Source organism: Cyprinodon tularosa, unplaced genomic scaffold (assembly GCF_016077235.1).
Source record: "Cyprinodon tularosa strain WSP-4 unplaced genomic scaffold, ASM1607723v1 ctg255, whole genome shotgun sequence".
In the NCBI taxonomy this organism is placed as follows: Eukaryota; Metazoa; Chordata; class Actinopteri; order Cyprinodontiformes; family Cyprinodontidae; genus Cyprinodon; species Cyprinodon tularosa.
The window spans coordinates 569319-589777 of NW_024038948.1; the positions used below are offsets into that span (position 1 = coordinate 569319).

The 20459-nt window shown below is 34.7% G+C and overlaps 1 protein-coding gene across 1 annotated transcript; it reads right to left on the bottom strand.

The window, feature by feature from the left end:
- Positions 1-12735: 12735 nt before the first annotated feature.
- Positions 12736-16975, bottom strand: LOC119785665 (troponin I, slow skeletal muscle-like). The gene is made up of 8 exons (XM_038288421.1): positions 16851-16975; positions 16331-16362; positions 16187-16228; positions 15763-15804; positions 14502-14633; positions 14338-14427; positions 13191-13373; positions 12736-13066 (listed from the first exon to the last, which is right to left on the bottom strand). Exons 3-8 carry the CDS (start codon positions 16205-16207, stop codon positions 12965-12967), a joined length of 570 nt encoding a protein of 189 aa, XP_038144349.1. The 5' UTR covers positions 16208-16228; positions 16331-16362; positions 16851-16975; the 3' UTR covers positions 12736-12964.
- Between the last annotated feature and the right edge of the window lie 3484 nt (positions 16976-20459).

Sequence of the window (20459 nt, forward strand, 5' to 3'; positions counted from 1 at the left end):
TCTCTCTCTCTCTGCGTGTCTGCGCCTAATGAGGATGCCAGAAATGGTGCTGATGCAAGTGCAGGATGAGCATCAGCAGAGTGCGGAGGCGGAGCTGTAGTGAAACAGTGATGTCAACACGCAGCGCCCACAGTGGGCCGCAAAATAGATTTCTGCATCTCTGTTCAAAACATTTATTTTTAAAAACACTTGATTTTGATCATGAATTTAAACATTTTTGTAGCATTCTTTTTCCTTTTTTACGGTAATTTTCTATTTGGCATTACAGCTATTTAATGAGGTTAAACTGCTCGCAGATTGGTCAGTAAATTATTGTAAAACTCCTTTGAAAGTGTAGGTCTGGTCAAGTAACACTGAATAAAATGGCTACTACCAACTGAAGATCTTACTTAGACAGACTTCATTGTCAGTTTGTAGACAGAGTTTATACAAAAAGAAATTTTCCTCAGTATAGCTCTCAAGACATTTCCATTTCTAAAGTGCAGCAGTGCTAAAATGTAAACATGCTGATCAAATGTAAAAAACAAAAACAAAAAAACAAAAGTAAAGTTGAGAACTTTAAAACATGCTTAAATAATATAACATTGACCCAAGATTTAAAAAAATCTCACTTAATATTCCAAGACTGGAAAGAGTACAACACAACTATAAACCAATATTTACTTAAACGGTAAGAGAATGTGCAACATATTCTGGGAAAAGGTCAGTCTGGGAAAATGATAGTCAAAGAATCATAAAGTCCATAATAACTGTCAGAGATGTCATGAGATGTTAACTCTTGAGAAAATTACTTTATGTACTCTGGAAATATTATATTAATGGAAGAAGTGCAAAAGGGAAGCCAAAATCATGTCCTGATTTTGGTTTCGAAAGCCATGTACTGTAGGGGACACAACAACATTACAGATAATGTTTTTATTCTGATTAGAGAAATTTTCTATTCACCATCAAAGAGCGGTAAAGTATTTAGGGTTTCATTTGGTATTCCTCATGTTCCCAGAAATTAGGACTGGAAATATACATAATATTATAATAATTCATATTACAGCACTGAAAAAAGAAAATCTCTATGGAATACAACATTGCATAATGGGCTTAATTGTGAGTTTACTCTCTGATTTAGACTTAGACCTAGGCAACTTATATTGTCATCTTGTCTACACAGAGTGAAACATGACATTTCCATTTCTTAAAGTGCAGCACTGATCAAATGTGTGGGAGAAAAAAAAACATGGTGCAAAAAAAAATGTATTGATATGGAAGTTCGGAGCATTAAATATATATGCTGCAAATATGCAGTGTTTTGGTTTGGTGTGCTGCAGAGTCTTTGACATGATTTAGACTTTTCTCAACAGTTCTCTCTCTGTTGGTGGTGGGGAAGAAGCTGTTGCTTCACTCTTTACTACAAAGTGAGTTTGGACATATAGCAATAAGCACAGTCAGCTTGCTCAACATTTGCATACACTATATATTTGCGGCACCAAAAAAAACAAACAATTGAAGATCCAGACCTTGGATAATTGACAGATTACTATAAATGGACGAAGTGGATTTAGTTTCTGAATGATAAAATGAAAATTGAGACAACTAATGGTTTTTAATATATTATGATAAGACCATTCTTAGAGGTTTTTGTGTTGTTTTTGGGGAACATTAGAACAGGGTTTCCTCAATAGGATGACTTTAAATAAGCAAAAATATGTTTTTAGATCTATAATTCTGATATTAGGTCAGAAACTGTATTTATTTTTCACATAATATGAAAATTATTAATCCATGATTCCTCTTTAAGAAATGTTTTAGTTTTGTCCTTATTTTAACCATTTAAAGCCTAAATCATGAAATTACTGACAGAAAATTGACAAGAAAAGGTATTTGTGTTATTTGTGGTACATTAGACATTTCTGTCCAAGTTATCATGGATTGCTTGTTCACTGCACATCTGAATGTATAAATCAGTCAAAACTGACACTGATTTAGAGATCTAAAAAGGTCAAATATGACACTGTTGGTATTAAAAGGTTAAAAACAAAATAAACAAAAAAACAAAAACTGTTGTTTGATACAATTTCAAAAGATCTATGTAATGAATATGAAAAAAAATTATAAGTTGTGTTTTATTTAAAATCAATGTAACTTTTGCGGCTCTGGATGACTTTAAATTAACGGGCTCGGGGGAAAATTATCTTCTTGATATTTTTTTAATGTTGAATATTCATTTTAAGACTTTTCACCTGGATTACCACTTATTAATAACTGATTAATAGACTGTTTCTGTGACATTTGCTTCAAATCTACAAAGTCAGAGTTATGAGTTATACAAACAGAAATACTGTAAATTGACTGGTGGTATGACAATATTTATATAAAACGAGCTGTTTTTAGCTGCAAGCTAATGATGAGTACTCTTTATTCGGCATATAGTTTTTGGTGGAATACACCGTTGTTTTTTTGTTTTTCCAATAATAAACTTTTTCACAGACGTGTCTTTATGATTAATTCTAATTATGTTTAAATGCTGCACACAGCATGAGTATCAGTTTATTTTAATATAAGTAATGTTAGAGTTACCTTAACAAAATGCTATAATTTATTCTGTTTAAAGGGTTTCTGTTCAGATAATAAGGTCAGATTTTAATTTTAATTTTCTCCCAACGTTGTATTAATTTTCGTGGAACAACTTGGAAATATTTTTAATGTCTAACACTTAATGTCTAACACTTATATTAAAACCACAGAGGTGAGCCAGTGTGGGTGCAGCCAGGTCTCTGCTTCCATATGGCTCATTTACAAGCTCCATAAAATGTAAAATGGGATGCTTGCTGCTCAGAGCCAAAAAAGACGAATAACCCAAGTAGGATAGAAGAGATGAAAATGGTTCAGGGAGTGACTGTGGTGTGAGGCTCATATCTGCAAGTTCTGACCTTACTGCTGGAGAAGGTGCAGCTCACCTTTAACACCAATTATCCCAGAGGTCAGCGATCCCTGAGGTGGTTGAATATCATCCATCGGAGTAAAGAAGACGAGAGTGTCAATGTGGGATATGAATGATCAAGTTTCAGGTGAATCTAGTGATAAATGTTCTTTAAAAGTTGTACAAAATATCATTGGCAAAATATTTCCTATTTTAACTGGAGTGGTATTTTTCCTCCAGTTTAAAACTTCTGTTACCTGAAAGACAAAAGTTGAAAAGTTCGTTGGCAACACTAGAGTTTCACTCCATCACCCGATCTTCCTCAACAACTTTACTCGAAAGCTGTCTTTTAACAGTATAGACTTACTCCCCAGGGTGCCTTTGCTACTGAGGATGAAAGCACACCTGCTGAATTTCTTCTCATTATTCAGATGCAACTGATACACCATCTAACAGAGACGAAGATTGCACTGTGTGGCAGTGTTGTGGAATTTGGAGAAACAGAAAGCTATACTTTGAAAACAGTAAAGGAACAAAAAGCCATAGAAAATGTTGAACCCATCTGTTTTTCTCACCTGCCAAAGTTATGGAAATGGACTGAATACCAATTTTCATCAGTTGTTCTCACAAACTCATGTATATTCGTCTGCAGATTAGAAGGCAACAAGGGGTCAATCTCCCAGAACAGGATCCTTTCAGCAATCTACTATTCAAACATGGAAATAGTATGGCACTTTTGCTAACCTACCAATACATGGCAATCCACCTAAACTAGTGAGTAATTTGGGAAAAGATTACACAGAGTTCTATGCAGGAGGCCAGGTGTCATGGTTTTGCACTTTTTTGGTTCTGTTTAGGTTTTCTTAAGTTTTCTTTTTGAATTTATATTGGTTTTTATTTCCATTTTGTGTTATTCGAGTTTTTTCTGGTTGTATTTGAGTTGTAGTGTATTTCTTGTTTACGCTCTGTTACCCTGTTGTGTCAATCTCCTTCCCCTAGATCCCTTCTAGATCCTTCTGTTCATACCTGCTCGCAATCAGTTGATTTCAATCTGAAAAACTCACACGAAGAGAAAAGACAATTAGGAGAAATGTATTGATTCAATTACTTTGTCTTTGGCGCTCAGACCTCGGCAGGAAACATAGCGCTTAATTTTGATAGATATCCATGAACAGGAGCAACGAATAGGGCTGTTTCCCCCCAGGCCTGAAACTGGTGGTGGAGTGGAGATAGTTGTCTGTAGACTGCTGGTTAGCGAGACGGTATGTTGAGCTTTATGGGGAGATCCAGTGGACTCATGAGCTGATACTAGAGCTTCACTCAGGGACCTGGAATATAGAAGTCCAGTTCGATAATGAAGGTTGAGCGACCCTGTCCATGATGAGCAAGCATGACGTGACAGTGGAGAGGAAAACCTCCCCCGTTGGGAAGAAAACTCTGGCAGAACCAGGCTCAACATGGCGGTCTTCTGCCGGACTGGTTAAGATGAGACAGGGAAGGCAGTAAGAGTCCGGGAGGAATGACACTGATGAAACGCACAGGAGCAGAAACGCACAGGAGCAGACAGGTGCGTGTCGGAGGCCTTTAAAGATAAACTGTGGATGCCGATTTGCTTTCGTGGAGGTGTGGTTCAATAGTGATTGGCTGTGTCGCAGGTGGATGAGGGAGAGAAATTTGTTTCTTCAATTGAACTTCCACCTAGACTCCATTACTCCAGAATTAGTTCTTTTTGGCACATGTGCACCTTCTCTCCAGTAACTGTTTTGAGCATTCTCTTAATTCCTTCCCTAACTATGTGTTCCCATTTGTTCTGGTTTCTTGGTTATTGAATTATATATTTCTGGATTTAAGCTTTTGTTGCCAACACTCATTAAATCTGCAAGAAACCACCTCAGCTTCCCTCTCTGCATTGGGGTCCTCTTAAAACCTCCACACAACCTGACACCAGGAAACTATGGAAGACCAGCAATGAATTAATGCTCAAGTGAAAGAATTTTTCAATAGCAAAACTTCGAGTTATGCAATCCTCAGATGTGGCCCTTTTTAAAGAGCTTGAGATAAATAGAAATTGCTGAAAGAAAATTCTACAATAAGATGAAAATGGGACCCTTTGTTCTAAATGCAAATATTATGTGTGTTAGAAAACTAAACACACATCTCCCGGGGAAACATGCAGGTGGCACTAATGCTTTTGGGATAGTTTTCTTCAGGAAAAACAGAACTCGAAGATGACTTGAAAGAAATTAGCAGAAGCTGTGGCAGAGGTTTTACTTCCAGCTTGAGAAGGACCCTAAAAGCACAGAGTTACGATACAATTATTTGCATCAAAATAAGGTACCGGTAATGTGTTCAAATGTGTTTGAAGTAGAGAGATAAACCAAACTAAGAATATTTGGTAATACTTCACGGTCATGATTCATAGATTATTTCCGTACAATGGTATGATGATTGAATGGACAGAATGGACACAAATTTTTTTATGTATAAAATCCAAATAAATACATTAAGATATCTGGATGTAGCATGGCAAAAATGTAGGACCTACAATGGCTGATTAAAAGAAATAGTTTCTGCAACATTTAAATCCCCTTTCGGATCAATAAAATATTATTGAATTGAATTGACAGTTCAAGGTTATTAATATTCCTGCAAAGCAGTCAGATTAGATTAAATTAGTCTTAGACTAAAAAGACAGATTAACTTGTAAGAGCTACACTAGGGACACTAGGGACTTAATGAAGCTGGAAAATACTGCAGATTTTTTTTTTCCATAGGGTGAAAAGATTGAGTATAGTTCATTATTCTTATTGATTCTCTAATGTCTCAAAGTCAAGGAGAATATAAAGATAAAGGAGGATAGTAGCAAGTGATACTTTAGAACAGTGATAGAAGCTGGATTTGAAAGTCCTGTATGTGAGACACATTGTCTTTCAGTGGCCGTTTCTATCAGTGTCAACATAGACTGAAGTTTAGGAAATGTTTAAAAAAAAAAAACCTTGAGGAGTGCAAAATAAAAAAAAAACAAAAAAAACTCCTATTTAATTTTTTTTTTATTTCTATCACTAAAAAGCAACTAAAAACCATAACAGTGATCAAAGCGGATCTGTGTGGACAATTTTTTAAAATCTTGTATGGTACCAGAACTATTGATATTTTAAAAGAGGAAGTATACATAGCCACTCCTAGAGGGGGGCAAAGTAACACAGATTAGGGCTGAAACAATTAATGGGAGTAATCGTTAACTGGAGTTTAGAGACTGTAAAACATACCTTTAGCTGACACAGCTACAAACTTAGAGCAGAAATTATACCAAAATTGTAAGAAAAATGTATAAACATTTTGCATTTAAGATAAAAAATATAGATTTTTTGTCAATATGCTCTATACAGAACTCATCAAGGTGAAAAGTTTTAGTTTCAGCCAGTTTAATTCTTGGGGAAAAAAAATCGTTTTTGAAGAACATTTGGATATCAAATTATTAATCGAAAGAATTATCAACAGATTAATCGATTTCCAAAATAATTGTTAGATGCAAAATCAGTTGACTTTTTAAACTTTAAACTGATGTTTATAACTTTACAATATTACTGCTTTTTCTTGAAATCTTCCACTTGAGAAAACAAAGGAGGGTCTCATCATGGCTGCATCTTGTTGACCCCTGCCCAGCTTTCTTTTCCAAAACCAATAACAATCCACCTCTCCTGCCCTAAGGAAGATCAATAAAGACAGAAGAGAAAGGCGATGGGTGCTTATAGTAAATTAACTTAACTTATCAGGGGTGACAGAAGCAAAAGTGTGAACTATGGAGGGATGAAAACAATAATGGATTTTTCTAATGAGATATAATGTACAGTACTCAAAATGCTTAATGGAAGTCTCTTGTACAGAACACCACAGAACACCATGACATCATAGAAATGCAAATTGGACAAGTAATTTTTTGGACCTTAATTTTTTATATAAGCAAAAAGCCTATTTTAAGGGTTTACTAAATCCACATGCTACAGGTAAAATATTTTTTTTGTCTCTTTACTATTGTGAAACAACGATGCAAAAACATTTCAGAGATAATGGAAGATTAAGGCCTGCCTGCTGATGGAAGGTGATGAAACAGCGGCGAAACAAACTCAAGGACAGAAAATACTTCTGCTTATTGGTTTATGATGAAACCTTTTTTTCTTTGAAATGAAACATTGTTTTATTTTATTTTATTTTATTGCTTATGTTTTTCATTGAATGAATAAAAAAATTAATTTAAAAACTGAACATTTGATTTTTTTGGGGGGGTTTTATAACTTGATAAAAATACAATTTTGTTACACTACCTAAAATGTGTTGGTGTGAAATAGAGCAATACATAAGTGCACTATGTGTTGTTTTGAAGGGATGATATAGCAAACCATAAAGAAAGCTTTGCTACAGGGGATACAGTGAAACAGGGATTAACAGGTGGAAAGTTTTTATGCGCTGAAATAAAAAAAACTGTTTAAATTTAAGAAAATGTAAATACATCTTTAAGGTCTAATCTCCCTCTAATTATAAAGCTATTATAGTGATGATTGCTAATTTCAGTTTCTAATGAAGATTTAGTTATAAAGAGGGCTTAAATAGTTGAATATGTTTGTCCCAGTAGGGAACCTGCTCCTTTATTTCCACTTAGTCTCATTTAGCTCTAAATCGTTCTCCTGGTTCATTCGGATTATTCGTCTTTATCATTTGATTTTTCATCCTTTCTATCTACTGTCTGTTTATGCTAATTTGAATAATCCCTTGAGTAAAATCCAATTAACACTTCTAGATTTAGAATAGCATTTTGAAATGAGTGTGTGATTGTGCTTTTTTCTGTTAGTTTTAGCCATTAAACCTAACAGTCTCATGCTATTTATTCCATTCTAAAGCATCTTTTCTGCAGGCTATAATTTGAAGGAGGAATTTCCCAACATCGTTTTACTTGTTAGATAATATTTCCACAATGTGAATGCAATCTTTAGGTCATAAGTAATAAAGAGCCCATATCTAACTGCGTTTTATCTTTTGTTGCACTCTGTATTTACGTGATGTTTCCTTCGACCCTGTTTGCTGTTTCAGCTGGCCCAGCCTGTTCACAGCAGAACATGAAACACCAGTGTTAAAGTAACTAAAGTTGCTTTAATAGATCACAAAGTCTTGAGCACAATTAATCAAACCAGTCTAGAAGTCTGTTATAGTTTGTCACATTACAAAAATGGACGGTTGCTTTTTGTTTCCAGTAAACCTTTTCTGTTGTGATTTCATTTGAATTATTGTACCAAAAGGCGCCATTAAACATGAGTAGGGCCTTAAAAAGCCAGTACTGCTTTGAAAAAAAGACATACTTCATGTGATAACATTATTTCGGGAGGATAACGTTGAAAAGCTCTACATATGTATGCTTTGTTTGATGGAATGTCAAATGCTTGATATTTCCATGCCTCCCAAACAGATAGTAATGGTACAGACACCACTTCATGGTTGATTAAGAGTCATAACTATTTGTTGTATCATTTAAAAGTAACCTTTGGACATGCCTTTTTATCTTACCTTACTGTTTGTAATAGCAGCATAAATGATTGCTGCTTAGATAGCGGACAAATGTTTTTCAAATTAGTTTTTTTATAACTGCATTTTTTATAACCAAACTAACTGTGTTGTGTTGTTCTAAATTTTCTTGTCTTGTTATTTTGCACCTGTTGTATACAATAATTTTTTTTAGGACTGTTTGTACAACTGTGTGCCAATATGTTAAATAAAGAGGGTGCTGGATTCCAAAATTAAACTGCAATTACAAGCACCACTGTGTTCCTGCAGCTCTCTGCTGCCACCAAGTGGTACTTTTACCTAATTTGATCTGTTAGTTGCATCACATGATCTCTGCCTGATTCCAGGTTTGGGAAATGAATCCATAGCAAATGCCATTTCAAGACCTTTACACTGCAGAGTCTCCTTTACAAGGTGCTGAAAGAAATGCACTCTGCATATCATAACTTGGTGTTTGTAAATGTGCCCACATTTGAATCTATTTTAAGGCAGTGACTGTATATTGAGACCTAGGTTGCTCTTTAACAAGTAGCTTGAAGTGTTAAAACTGGAAAGTGACCATAGTTAAATAACATGCTGCTGTCAATTTGCACATCTCTGATGTTGCTGCTATTTTCAAATATCCATTCATGTAAAAATGTCCATAGCTGTATATTGGTTATCTATTCGCCAGGTGTGCAGTATTTATATTGTTAAGAGACTTTAAAGTACAATATTTTATTGACTGTTTTTTAACTCTTTACTATTATGTTATTCTTATACAATTTCTAAGGTTCATATTTGTGTCATTATTTTTTCTATAATCTTTTTGCTGCTGCAAACACCAGATTTCCCTATTGTGGGACAATAAAAGGATTTTCTATTCTATTCTATTCTATTCAGTTCAATTCTATTCTATTCAATGCTATTCCATGGCTCTAGTGGCAGCAATAAAGTAGGTCCATCTTCCATCTACAGTAGTAAACATCACTAAAAACTTTACTTTAGTAAAAAATATTCACATTTATTTTGTTTTTCAGCAAGTGCCTCTTTATTAATGTTTCTTATTCTCAAAAAAGCATCTGTGAACATCAATAAATTCATACGCTACATAAATCAAATGTGATCAAACATTAAATTGTTATAGAAAAGTATTTGTTTTATGTTTGGGTGTTATTTGCTCTTAAACAGCTTTGAAGTAGAGAGCCGGTGCAAAACGTCACTTCCTTTCACGCAGTGAGAATGTAGTTCACAGTTTCATAATCGTAGCATGCATTTTTTTTTTTTTAGATTCTCCTTTTGGTGCAACAAAATGCACATAGTATCTGTATTTGTGTTTATCAAAAACAAAAAAAACCTACTAGTTAATTTCAGTATTTTATATCAGCCTAATGAGGCAAATCAACACCCCAGTTGCTTATTGTACAGAGGGGCAAACAGAGAACAAACATACTACAGGCTGTTTCTATAGGCTGCATAGCAAAAGGTAAAATTCATTATTGGTTATTTATTTCTAACATTACAAAGTCAATGAGAAAGTGAAGACAAAAGAGAAAAAGAAAGGTAAATATAAGACGTTTTAGAAGTAGGAGGGAAATCCAAATTTTGCATTTTCTTCTCTGTCAGCAGTTTCTTTAAGTGTCAGCATAGACCGAGGTTTATGAAAGGTTTAGGAGCTTTGGTCAAAATCCTCAAAGAATCTTTGAACTTTAGGACTGAAGCTCTGAGCTGCAAAAAAAAAAGCCACGTGTCAACACCCTGAGAACAGCTATTCTTTCATGGATGCAAGACCATTAATATTTTTCGACAGGCTGCTCCAGCAGTAGCTCTGAGGAGACCATGAGCTAACGAGGGTTGGGGTTCCACTTGCAATGTCAGCATCTTTCTCCTGAAATCACAATTTTTACTTTAACCATATAATATAGAATAATATAAAAGGAAAAAAAAATAGCTAAACAAAGAACCTCTACATTATGGGTGCTGTTCTTCAAATGCTCTACTTATTTAAAACAAGAAAGAGCTTTTTAACAGCTGCATCTTAATAAAGCCTGGAAAGATTTAGTTGTATCCATCAATCACTGGGAGGATCAATAATGAGGAGAGTAAAGCTAATGGGTGACAACAGTTAATTAATCTAACACCTCTGTCACACCTTGTGTTTGCTTTTACCCTAATATAAATATTTGAATCACTTGTAAACCCAGACTGCCAGAAATTCCAGATACACCATACTTTCCCACATAACTGCATTACTAAAGTATTTATGAAAATATTGCTCAAGTTTTTGTCTGTTTAATACTTTATAGTCAACGCTTTTTTTATGGTGTTGCGGAAAATGCTTCCACTGTATGTGATGATTGCTCAGTAAGTGGTGTGTGTGTGTGCTGATGGTGGCAGCCGTCCCCCTGTTCGAAAGGGGGGCGCTGCAGGCAGGAGGGAAAACGGGGAAGGCGGTTGGAATGTGGGAGAGTGAGTGTAGCGGACGACCGGAGCAGCAGTTAGGAAAAAGTCTGTGCAGTTTTATGTTAGTTGGCGCTATTAAAAGTTAACTTCCAGCCACTTTCGTGCCAACGTGTGGTTCATGTGCAAGGCGTAGAAGGCGTTAACCCCGGAGTAAGTCTTTCACTTCGGCCCTGGAGAAAGGAACTCCCCTGTGTCTCCCGACCACGGTCAGAAGACTGAGCAGGAACGGTTAACAATGGAGAAAAAGTGTCTTCATTGACAATCAGTAATTTTCTCTTGGAAGTCCCAAACACTCATTCACATGCTAGCTTCCACATTTCGTCTCAATATAACAGCACACACCTTGGCAAAGAAAATCATTCTGACTTTCTATTTTGTGGTCGTGTGAAACAAGAAATGATTGTTGGGCCACAGTGATTGAGTCTTAATTTATGAAAAAAGGAGAAACAGGAAACTCCGGAAGCACTTACCCTTCAGTAGAGCATGGTGATAAGAACATAATGGTTAGGGTTAATTTTCAACCAGTGGGAAAGGCAGGCCTAATTAAAGGGAATCTGATTGAGAGCAGCCATAGTGAAGACTGGTTATCCAACATGTGTTTAAAAAGTAAAAAAATTAAAAAATGTAAAGTTTTTACTACTGATTAACTTTACTTTACAAAATTCCCCTGGTCTATTATCCCATGAAAATGACGTTTAGCTGTCTGCTATCAGCAAAGCTAACATTTAGACCAAGTTTGCATTTATAAAGAGGCATCAGCGCCTTTTTTTCCTGCATTCATCTTTTCTGATGTACCTTTTCAGCTCAGTGCATGAGTCATTTACTTGCAAATAATAAAAAATGCCAGCTTTAACCAGCATGTTCAAAAAGTTAAACGTGTCTGTGAATATGTTTATACTTGTGTACTTTTGAATTAAGGATAAACCAGACTAAAGGAGGTCAGCACTTCTAATCCTGATATTGTTTGTCATCTTTTTAGCAAATGGAAATTATTTTGATGAAAAGTTTTTCCTAATTTCATACCATACTCTGAGATTGATTGGATTTTATGTTACGGGTGGTAGGGTAAAGGGATTAGAAACATGTTTTTTTTACACTTAACCAAAGTTTATATCTGAATTTAAAAGCTAAGTTTTCTTTCCACTAAATTATTATGCTCTACTTTTTGCTAGTCTATCACAAAGCAAAAATCACAAATGCAATAAGTTTGGGTGTTTATTACATTATAGGTTTTCAAAACGTAAAGAGGATTTATTACTTTTGGTCGACACTCTTTGCGTTGTTCAGAGAAAACATTTTGAAGCTGCTTTCACTTACTGTAGTGAGCCTGTCACACCCATTCATTCATACCCGTCCATAAAAGTCTGCATCACACACTTTGAGGAACACGAGGCTATTGTTGGCATTACTGTCATACTTCAAATGACACTTTTGGGTGTTGAGTCATTTGAAGACCACTCAGCCCAGTGACACATTCAGAGGAACTATAGTAATGCCAGCAAAGCATACTTACAAAGCAACAATTATAAATTTGTTCATTTTTGGGCTTTTACTTGAAACTTCTTCCTTTCAAAGTAATGTTTTTGTACACTGAAGAGATTTAATGCTTTATTTTATTTGCTAATTTAGCAATTACAAACATAGAAATAGAGGGCTCCATTTAAACAGGATGCAGGGAAAATCTGTTCTTTCCCCTTCCCGTTTTTAACTTTTTTTTTTTTTTTTATTCATCACCACCTCATTGCTTTCATTAGTGCATCACGTACTGCAGATAAACAGGTTTCAGGAAAGTGAAACAGGATAAAATCAACCACAGACATGGATGAAAGATGTTAACTGTATCTTTTTATTAATCTTGTCTTTGCTTGCTAGGTTTCATAACAAAAATAAAAAAGAAATGCTGGGTCTCTACTTATCTTAGTATACATGTGCTTTGAGGGATTGTAATGGAAAACCTCTAAGTAAATGTCAGCTAGCTTTAAGGTAAGTAAGGCATGTTTTTTTTTTTCTGCTCTCAGAGGACTGAATCATGTCTTGGCTGGCTGCAGCATCTCACTGAGCTCCACCACCAGTGTCGAACATCTTCTTACGGCCCTCCATGCCTGACATGGCTTCCACATTCTTACGCCAGTCACCCACTTCGCTAGTAAGGACCTGGGAAAGAAGATGAAATTCTTTAAAACAGAGAAAAAATACTGAGACCTTTTTGTTTGTTTTTAAATCAAGATAATTTTCTGATCTAAAGACAAAAAAGGCCAATCAGGCATTGCTCTTGTACCTTGTCCTGTTTGACATCCTCCTTTTTCACAGACTTCAGGTTTGCTCTCAGGTCCATTGAGCCCTTGTGTTTGGAGCCCAGTAGAGCTCGCATCATCTCATCTGCAGAGACCCTCACCTTCCTGAGGGCAGGTTTTTTAAACTTGCCTCCAAGATCTTGGACTTTCAGCTTCAGTTCATGAATCTAAAGCAACATTTGAAAAAATATGTTAATATCCTGTTAATTTCCTTCTAATAATTTCCAATACTCAGATTTTATTCAGATTTTTTTTTTGATATTAACAGAGAAAATAACTAATCTGAAGAAACTTTTGAAATCTAGAAAAAAAAAAATCTTGTTTATTAACACATATATTGAACTATAATACCTATATATTTCTTCCTTTAACCCCCCAGATATGGCACAATTTTATTTACATTCCTGTATTCGGTAAATGTTTTTAAAAAAGTAACAGAAAAACATTTTATTTCCAAAGTTATTAAAAAATAAACAAAAAAAACTTTAAACAGATACTTAGATATCAATAACATATGAATACAAAACACCATCATCTAATTTCCACCAAAGGGAAACATATTTTCCTTCTTCATGATATCTTCATTTGCATATTTAGTTTTTCTGAAAATAGAATTAATTCAAATATTAAATATAAGCCAACAAAAGCAAACACAAAGTGCAGTTTTTTGTTTTTTTTTGAAGGGAATACAATTCTAAACCTGCATCTATTCTCTTAAAGCAAGAAGTCTTGGGAAACATTGGAACTATGAACTCTGCAACCTACTAAAAAATTCTGAAGGAAAATGTCCGGCCATCTGTTTGTGACCTAGAACTAAAATGCATTTGGGTTCTGAAGAAGGACAATAATCCAACAAACTGCAAGTCTGCTTCTGAATGACAAAGAAAACAAGAACACAAAATTTGTGTTCCTTGGCCTGAATCCTATTGGGATCATGTAGCATAACCCAGGAAGTAATCAGTTTTTCATGCAATGTCTTATAGGTTTATTTTTGTTTTTTTTCTTCCTCAATAATAAAAAAACTTAGACTAAGCCGACTTAAAAATGAAACTTTTTGTTTGGGCTCATGATTTGCAGGAATGTAGAGATACGTATATTACAAATGTAAGACATTATAAAGTAGTTACTTACATCTTTGTTGTGTTTGCTGACTTTATGTTCACAGTCATACCTCTCTTCATCCACAATGTCAATTTTTTCATGAAGCTGTTTGCAGAGTTTCTTAAAGGGATGTTTAGATATATTAGTAAAATAAGTAATTTATTGTTAAGCATGAAAAGTCATATATGTCTTACTTGGAGCTCATCTAGTGACAAACCAGACAGCTGCAGAGGAGGCAACTTTTCCTTCAGGTAGCGCCCTTTCTCCTCCTCCCGCTCTTGTCGCTCCTTCTCCAGATCATCGCATGCTTTTTGGAGGAGCAGTATCTGATCAGGTGAAACAGTTGACAATCAGAAGGCTGAGCCATTGAAAAGTAAAACCCCGCTCCTACTTCCTTCCCTTTTAACCTTTTTTATGTTTCTCTGTTACAAGCATTATCTTTGATGTGTTTTCTATAGATTTCATGTAAAGGAAAAGTTGTGCCTAAGGGAAAGTGTACATTGTTTTCAACTGTTTCTATCAAGATAAATCTGAAACATATGACATATGTGCCCATCCCTCTTTTCTTTAATACTAAATAAACTGTAGCACTATTTATAGCCTCCAAAGGTCATTTAAGTAGTGTGTAGATTTAAGCTGTTTGTAATCAAATTTGCCTTCATGCAAACTCAGGTGTTCAGACCTCAGGTTTTTAGAAGATTAAGAAAATTATGAAATGTAAACACTTCAAATAGGAGCAAAATTCAATTAATCATACTTTTGACGAATTTAAGGTGGAAATCTGTCAACAGGAAAATTATCAGTCCTCCACTGACAGTTTTGTCAGAGTGTCAAGAAGAAATCTTTTTTTTTTTTTAAAGAAGCCTTGCCTTTAGGTTCCTGCAAGCCAAGTAATATGAGACCAAAATTGAACATTCTGACCTATATAAAAAAATGTGTTTCTGGCTTAAGCTGACAATGCTCATCACTCTGAAAACACCATCACACAGTGAAGTATAGTAGTGGCAGTATTGTTCTATGGAAAGCCTTTTTTTTCCAGCATAAAAGCTGAATTCCTACTTGTTCATGCTTTCTATCCAATCTGAATTATATGAAAATATCTTGCAATAAAGATGGTGATAAAATGTGATCTGTTTAGATGTGCAATGCTAGTAGAGACACTTTTGCACGACTATAGGCAACTTTAATGGCAGGGAATAATGGTTGTAAAAAGAATTGATTAAGAGGGAGGACTTTCAAGATTTTATTTGTAAAAATGTATAAAAACATTTATAGTTTAAACTGTCCCCAAACTCTGTGAAATCTCTTTTTTTATTTGAACTTGAAAAAAAGATCAAAGGAAACACTTATGCAATGTCCTCTATGAAGTTGCCAGGTTATCTAAAGAGAATGACAGCAGTATATCTGAATGTAGTAGTCAGAAAACATAAAAAGAACTCAAAATTTGACACTCACTTTGAGGGAGAGCTTACGGGACGCCGAAATCTTCGACTTCGGCTGTGGGAAAAGAAATTTGTCAATGTAATTACACAACACAAGCTGAACAAATCAAATGTTTCTGCTCAGTTCTTAAACTTTTATATTTTTTAACTGCTAAACATTTTAACTTAAATCTTTCTTTTTCAATCATTTAAATGACCAAGCAAGTTGTCAACTGTTTACTCTAAAGCAATGCCTATAGAAGTTCAGCAGCACTCGCTGCAGCCACATGTGTAAAGATAACACTTTATTATTAGGATGAAGTCAAGCGGAAAGCTCTCAGGGATGTTGATGGCAATTTTGACTGATAACCGTTGCCACATCTTTGCCATGTCTGTAAGGACAATGTGTCCTCTGTCCATGCAGAGAGGATTAACACAGTGGAACATAGCTGGCTCACCTTATCCCCTTTGGGATTCATGGCTGTGTATCTTTGGAGGTCCTGAAACAACAAACAAGAATAAATGAGACTGCTCATATAAAGACCAACATTTTAGACTGTATAAGAATAATATGAAAATGTGCAGAAGCAAGATTGTGTCACCTCTGTTCACCTGTAATCACAGAATGAAACACCTAAAAGGGAAATGATAGAGATAAATTATATTTCATTAAAAAAAAATCACAATTTCTATCATTATTCTAAGTATTATTATCTATTGAGAGACTGTGACCCTCAATTCCTTTTCATTAAAGCATGAGCAAACAAGAACTGCTTTGTGTGTCCTGTGTTTAGCTCCATCAAGGTTTTGTGCCCAGCCTCTGAAATAATAGTTTGCTTTTATCATCTAAGTTAAAGCATAGATTTTGCATGTGCATCTTCTCAGCAGATCGAGAGTGATAAATACATACATGAATAGAGAAAAATGTTTAACTACATTAAACCTGGTGAACTGTAGCCATTAAGCTCTGATGATTATTAAAGCTCATAATAAACTTAAGTTTTGATACATATCTCTAGATGCACAACCTCCAAAAACAGTTTAATCTGAATCAAAAAGATAGAAAAAGCAGAGCAGATCAAGAATAAATAATAATTAAAACCAAATCCAAAATGAGTTTACCTTTGAATGAATGTCTTCCGACGCGTTGAGTCAAACAGCAGCTGCTCCAGACAATGGAAAGCTTTTTATATGAGAGGGGTGGTGAGTGGACAGTAAATATAACGTCTGGTCTGAAGAATGCTCTGGCACCTCTGGAGGGGAATATCAGCTCTCTAACACTGTAATAACTCCACTGAAAGAATAATGCTCTATCCTGGCCTCTACCCCAATCGTGGCCCCTCTTCCCTCTCATCTAAAATGACAGTTTTAAGTCTCTTTGAAGGAAAACAATAACAATAACACAATTTTATTTCAATTCATAAATGCTTTTAATTACTTCAGAACAACTGTCATCAAACATATTCCAATACAAACTAATCATAAAGTCACATTCAATCCAATTTAATAGAAACCATGGTAAAAACTATTTAAATTTAGATTTAATGCTAAATGTGTTTGAGTTAATACCTTGTCCTTAAATATCCTGACAATGCATGTGACATTTTTAGAAAAAAAGAAAGAAGTTAGTTTAAGGACCCAATTAATAGACAGCAACACAAAACAGTTCATAAATATTCATTTGTATGGAAAGAAAAAAAAAAAAAAGAATATTTACAGAGCTTATGGCAGCAAAATCTCAATTAATAATCCTTTTCTGCAAAAAGACAAACAAGCACAGCATCTGTATGTCAGGTGCACCTTTTATAGGAACAACAAAAAGAGAAATAACAAAGTTAATGGCAGTTCAAATCGTAACTAATAAAACTATAAAGAAATGGTTTTTTAATGAATAGAAGTAGGGCAAAGTGCACAATCAATTTAGAAGACTAGTAATAGAAGTAGAAGGTAAACAGTAAGGTCAATTAAGGCAATTTAATTCCAATTAGAGGGAAAAGGGGTATGTAAAATATTTTCAGATAATTTTCATGAACAAGTAATCAATAATCATTAATGAATCAATAATCAATGTCAGATCTCAGGCTATATATACTAGCAAGTCTATTAAGCGGAACATTTTGTTTATTTTATTAGCTTCTGTTATGTTCAAATTAATTTACCGGTACGTTTTTTGGAATTGAAAACCTGTTTAACCTGTAATCAATCACCTTTTTTGGTGTGGTACATTGTTGTCTGTTTCAAATATTTTCTGAAATCTATTATTATTTAATAACTGTCTGAAATGAAATTTAATCCATTCATTCATATTTATAGTGAAAAAAAGGACATTCATTTATAACTAAATAAGCCACATATGATCTTCTCACTTTAGTATAGTTAATTTTACAGCTGTCTAAGATATCTTTAGGGAAAAACAGTGGAATGATTGCTTCATATGAAAGCTATATTTGCTATATTACCCTAACGCTAATTTAAATAGAGAAAAGAGGTTAAGCAATAACTCATACCTGAAGCTGCATTAAGGACATCAATCTTATTATCAAGCCTGAGCTAAAGTTTACATTTTAAAGCAGATTTGGAAATGTAGAGAAAAAATAAATTGATAAAATCTTAATTTATTATACAGTTCAGAGAACCTTCGTTATACAAACATAATGGAAGCTGAAGCAGTCATTTTATTTTTGTTCACAAGGTGTTTAATAGTTTAATGTAATTATAACTGTTTGGGATTAATATTTCCCATCTTTATTTTTAAATAAAGTTACTTTTTTTTGTTTTCATAAGATATAAAGACTAATGACTTTGACTATTTTCTAAGCTCTGTTGCCAAACAGCAAGGTCTTAGGTTTGAAACCAAGTTAGTGTCTTTCTGTGCGGATTTACTTCTGAGCCTAGATGAATGGAAGGATGCATTGATTTCTCTATGGATTATTCACCGACAAATACACTGTGAATTCTATGATACATTGCATTTAATAAAAGAAAAATGAATATACATTCATACAGTAACTCGCTCTATGATTAGACATGTTTGCACTTTATGTTGCTTTTCTGACTGGTTAATTCCATCAACTCAATACGTTAAAAAATAACTCAAGGTACAAGACAATCTACGACTTCAACCTTAATCAAGAACGTAGGGTTTGAGTTAATTAGCAAAAGCAGCAAAAGCTTTTCAACGTTTACAGTCTCCAGAATTGCCAGCTGTGCTCTCATTATAAAAAAAAAAAAAAAAATGGCTTGTTCTATAATAAGTATTTCTTTTCTATTTGTAGCTACTTTCAACAGTTCTTTGGTATGGCATTGTGAAGATTTTGAAGCACGAGTGCTAATCTTGACCCGAGCTGTGACACTTCTTGTAAATCACTTAACCCCGGAGCATCAAGTTTCTAATCTTTCCAGAAGCTCAAACTAGAATAAAGCTGATGTGAGCGCTAAGGTGTTTTTGATAAACAGAGCATTAGCCTTCTTAGAGGAACATGAGATGCTATGATAAACCTTTCGTAAACAGAGGGGTTAGGAAAATACTGAGAACAAAGGTATTTGTTAACAAGCTCATTAGGTCATTTATTTATTTTTGAAAAAGCTTATTTATGTTGTTTTTGTTATCATCTTTTTATATAATATTTAAGGTGATGTTCCTTTGCATGGTACAATAACAGATGAGCATAGATTGCTGAAGTTCCTATTTTGGAGCTACAGATAGTTTAAGGTTACATGGTGCCAGCCACTTTAAACAGAAATAAGATGAGAGCCAGGGATGCATCCAAGGCCAATAAAAGGAGAAAAGCTACGTGGAACAACAAATCCTCTGTTATTCAGTGAACCTCAGCAGGTGGGAGAGCTATTCCTGATGCAACCCAACCCTGCTACTGTCGCTACAGAGACACACAGCCTCTCAAAATAAAAAGGGAGAAGGCTTTAGTATTGGTAGGGTGTTTCTAGTGCACTTTCAATTGTTGCTGCTTATAACTGGTTGGGAACATTTGGAGAATACGAAAAAAGAACAATCAAAACAAAATATGGAAAGGGACTCACATTGGCTTCTGCTAAAAAAAAATTTATTATAGAAAGTGCAAGATTAAGTTGCAAAATAATCCGCTGCATAGTTCATTTCTTAATTCTTTTGAACCAAAAAACATTTATTGGTGTAGATTCATTTATCAGCTGACAACCATTTTAAGTGCCTAAACAGAAGACCGCAAAAGCTCTACTTTTTTTTCTTGAAAGTTTTTTCCTTTTATCATTGTAATCATGAATTATGGTCATTAGGTTATAAACCTTTTGCTGAACAATCAAACTGACAGGACAGGTAAGTGTCATGATCTTAGTGGTTATGACTGCCTGGATTACTCATTTCTTTCGCCTGCTTAGCTCTAACCGTTTTCTCATTACCGTTTAGCTTATCCACAGGCTCCAGCTTCTATTTAACCTAACTGCTACCAGTCATCAGTACCAGATTATTCTTGAGTCAGTGGGGAGAGTGTGCCAGCTTTACCTTAGTGTTTCTGATTACGTGTTCTGCCTCTCAACCACTGAACCTGCCTATTCCCGTGTGATCTGTATTAACACATTCGCTTCCAGTCATCAGGCTATTATTCTTGAGCGAGTGTTTAGAGTGTTTAAGCGTTACCTCACTGTTTCTGATTACCTGAACCTGACCTGTTCTGCATCTCAACAACTGAGCCTGCCTGTTCCCATCTGATCTGTTTGACTGACCTGCCTTTGGAC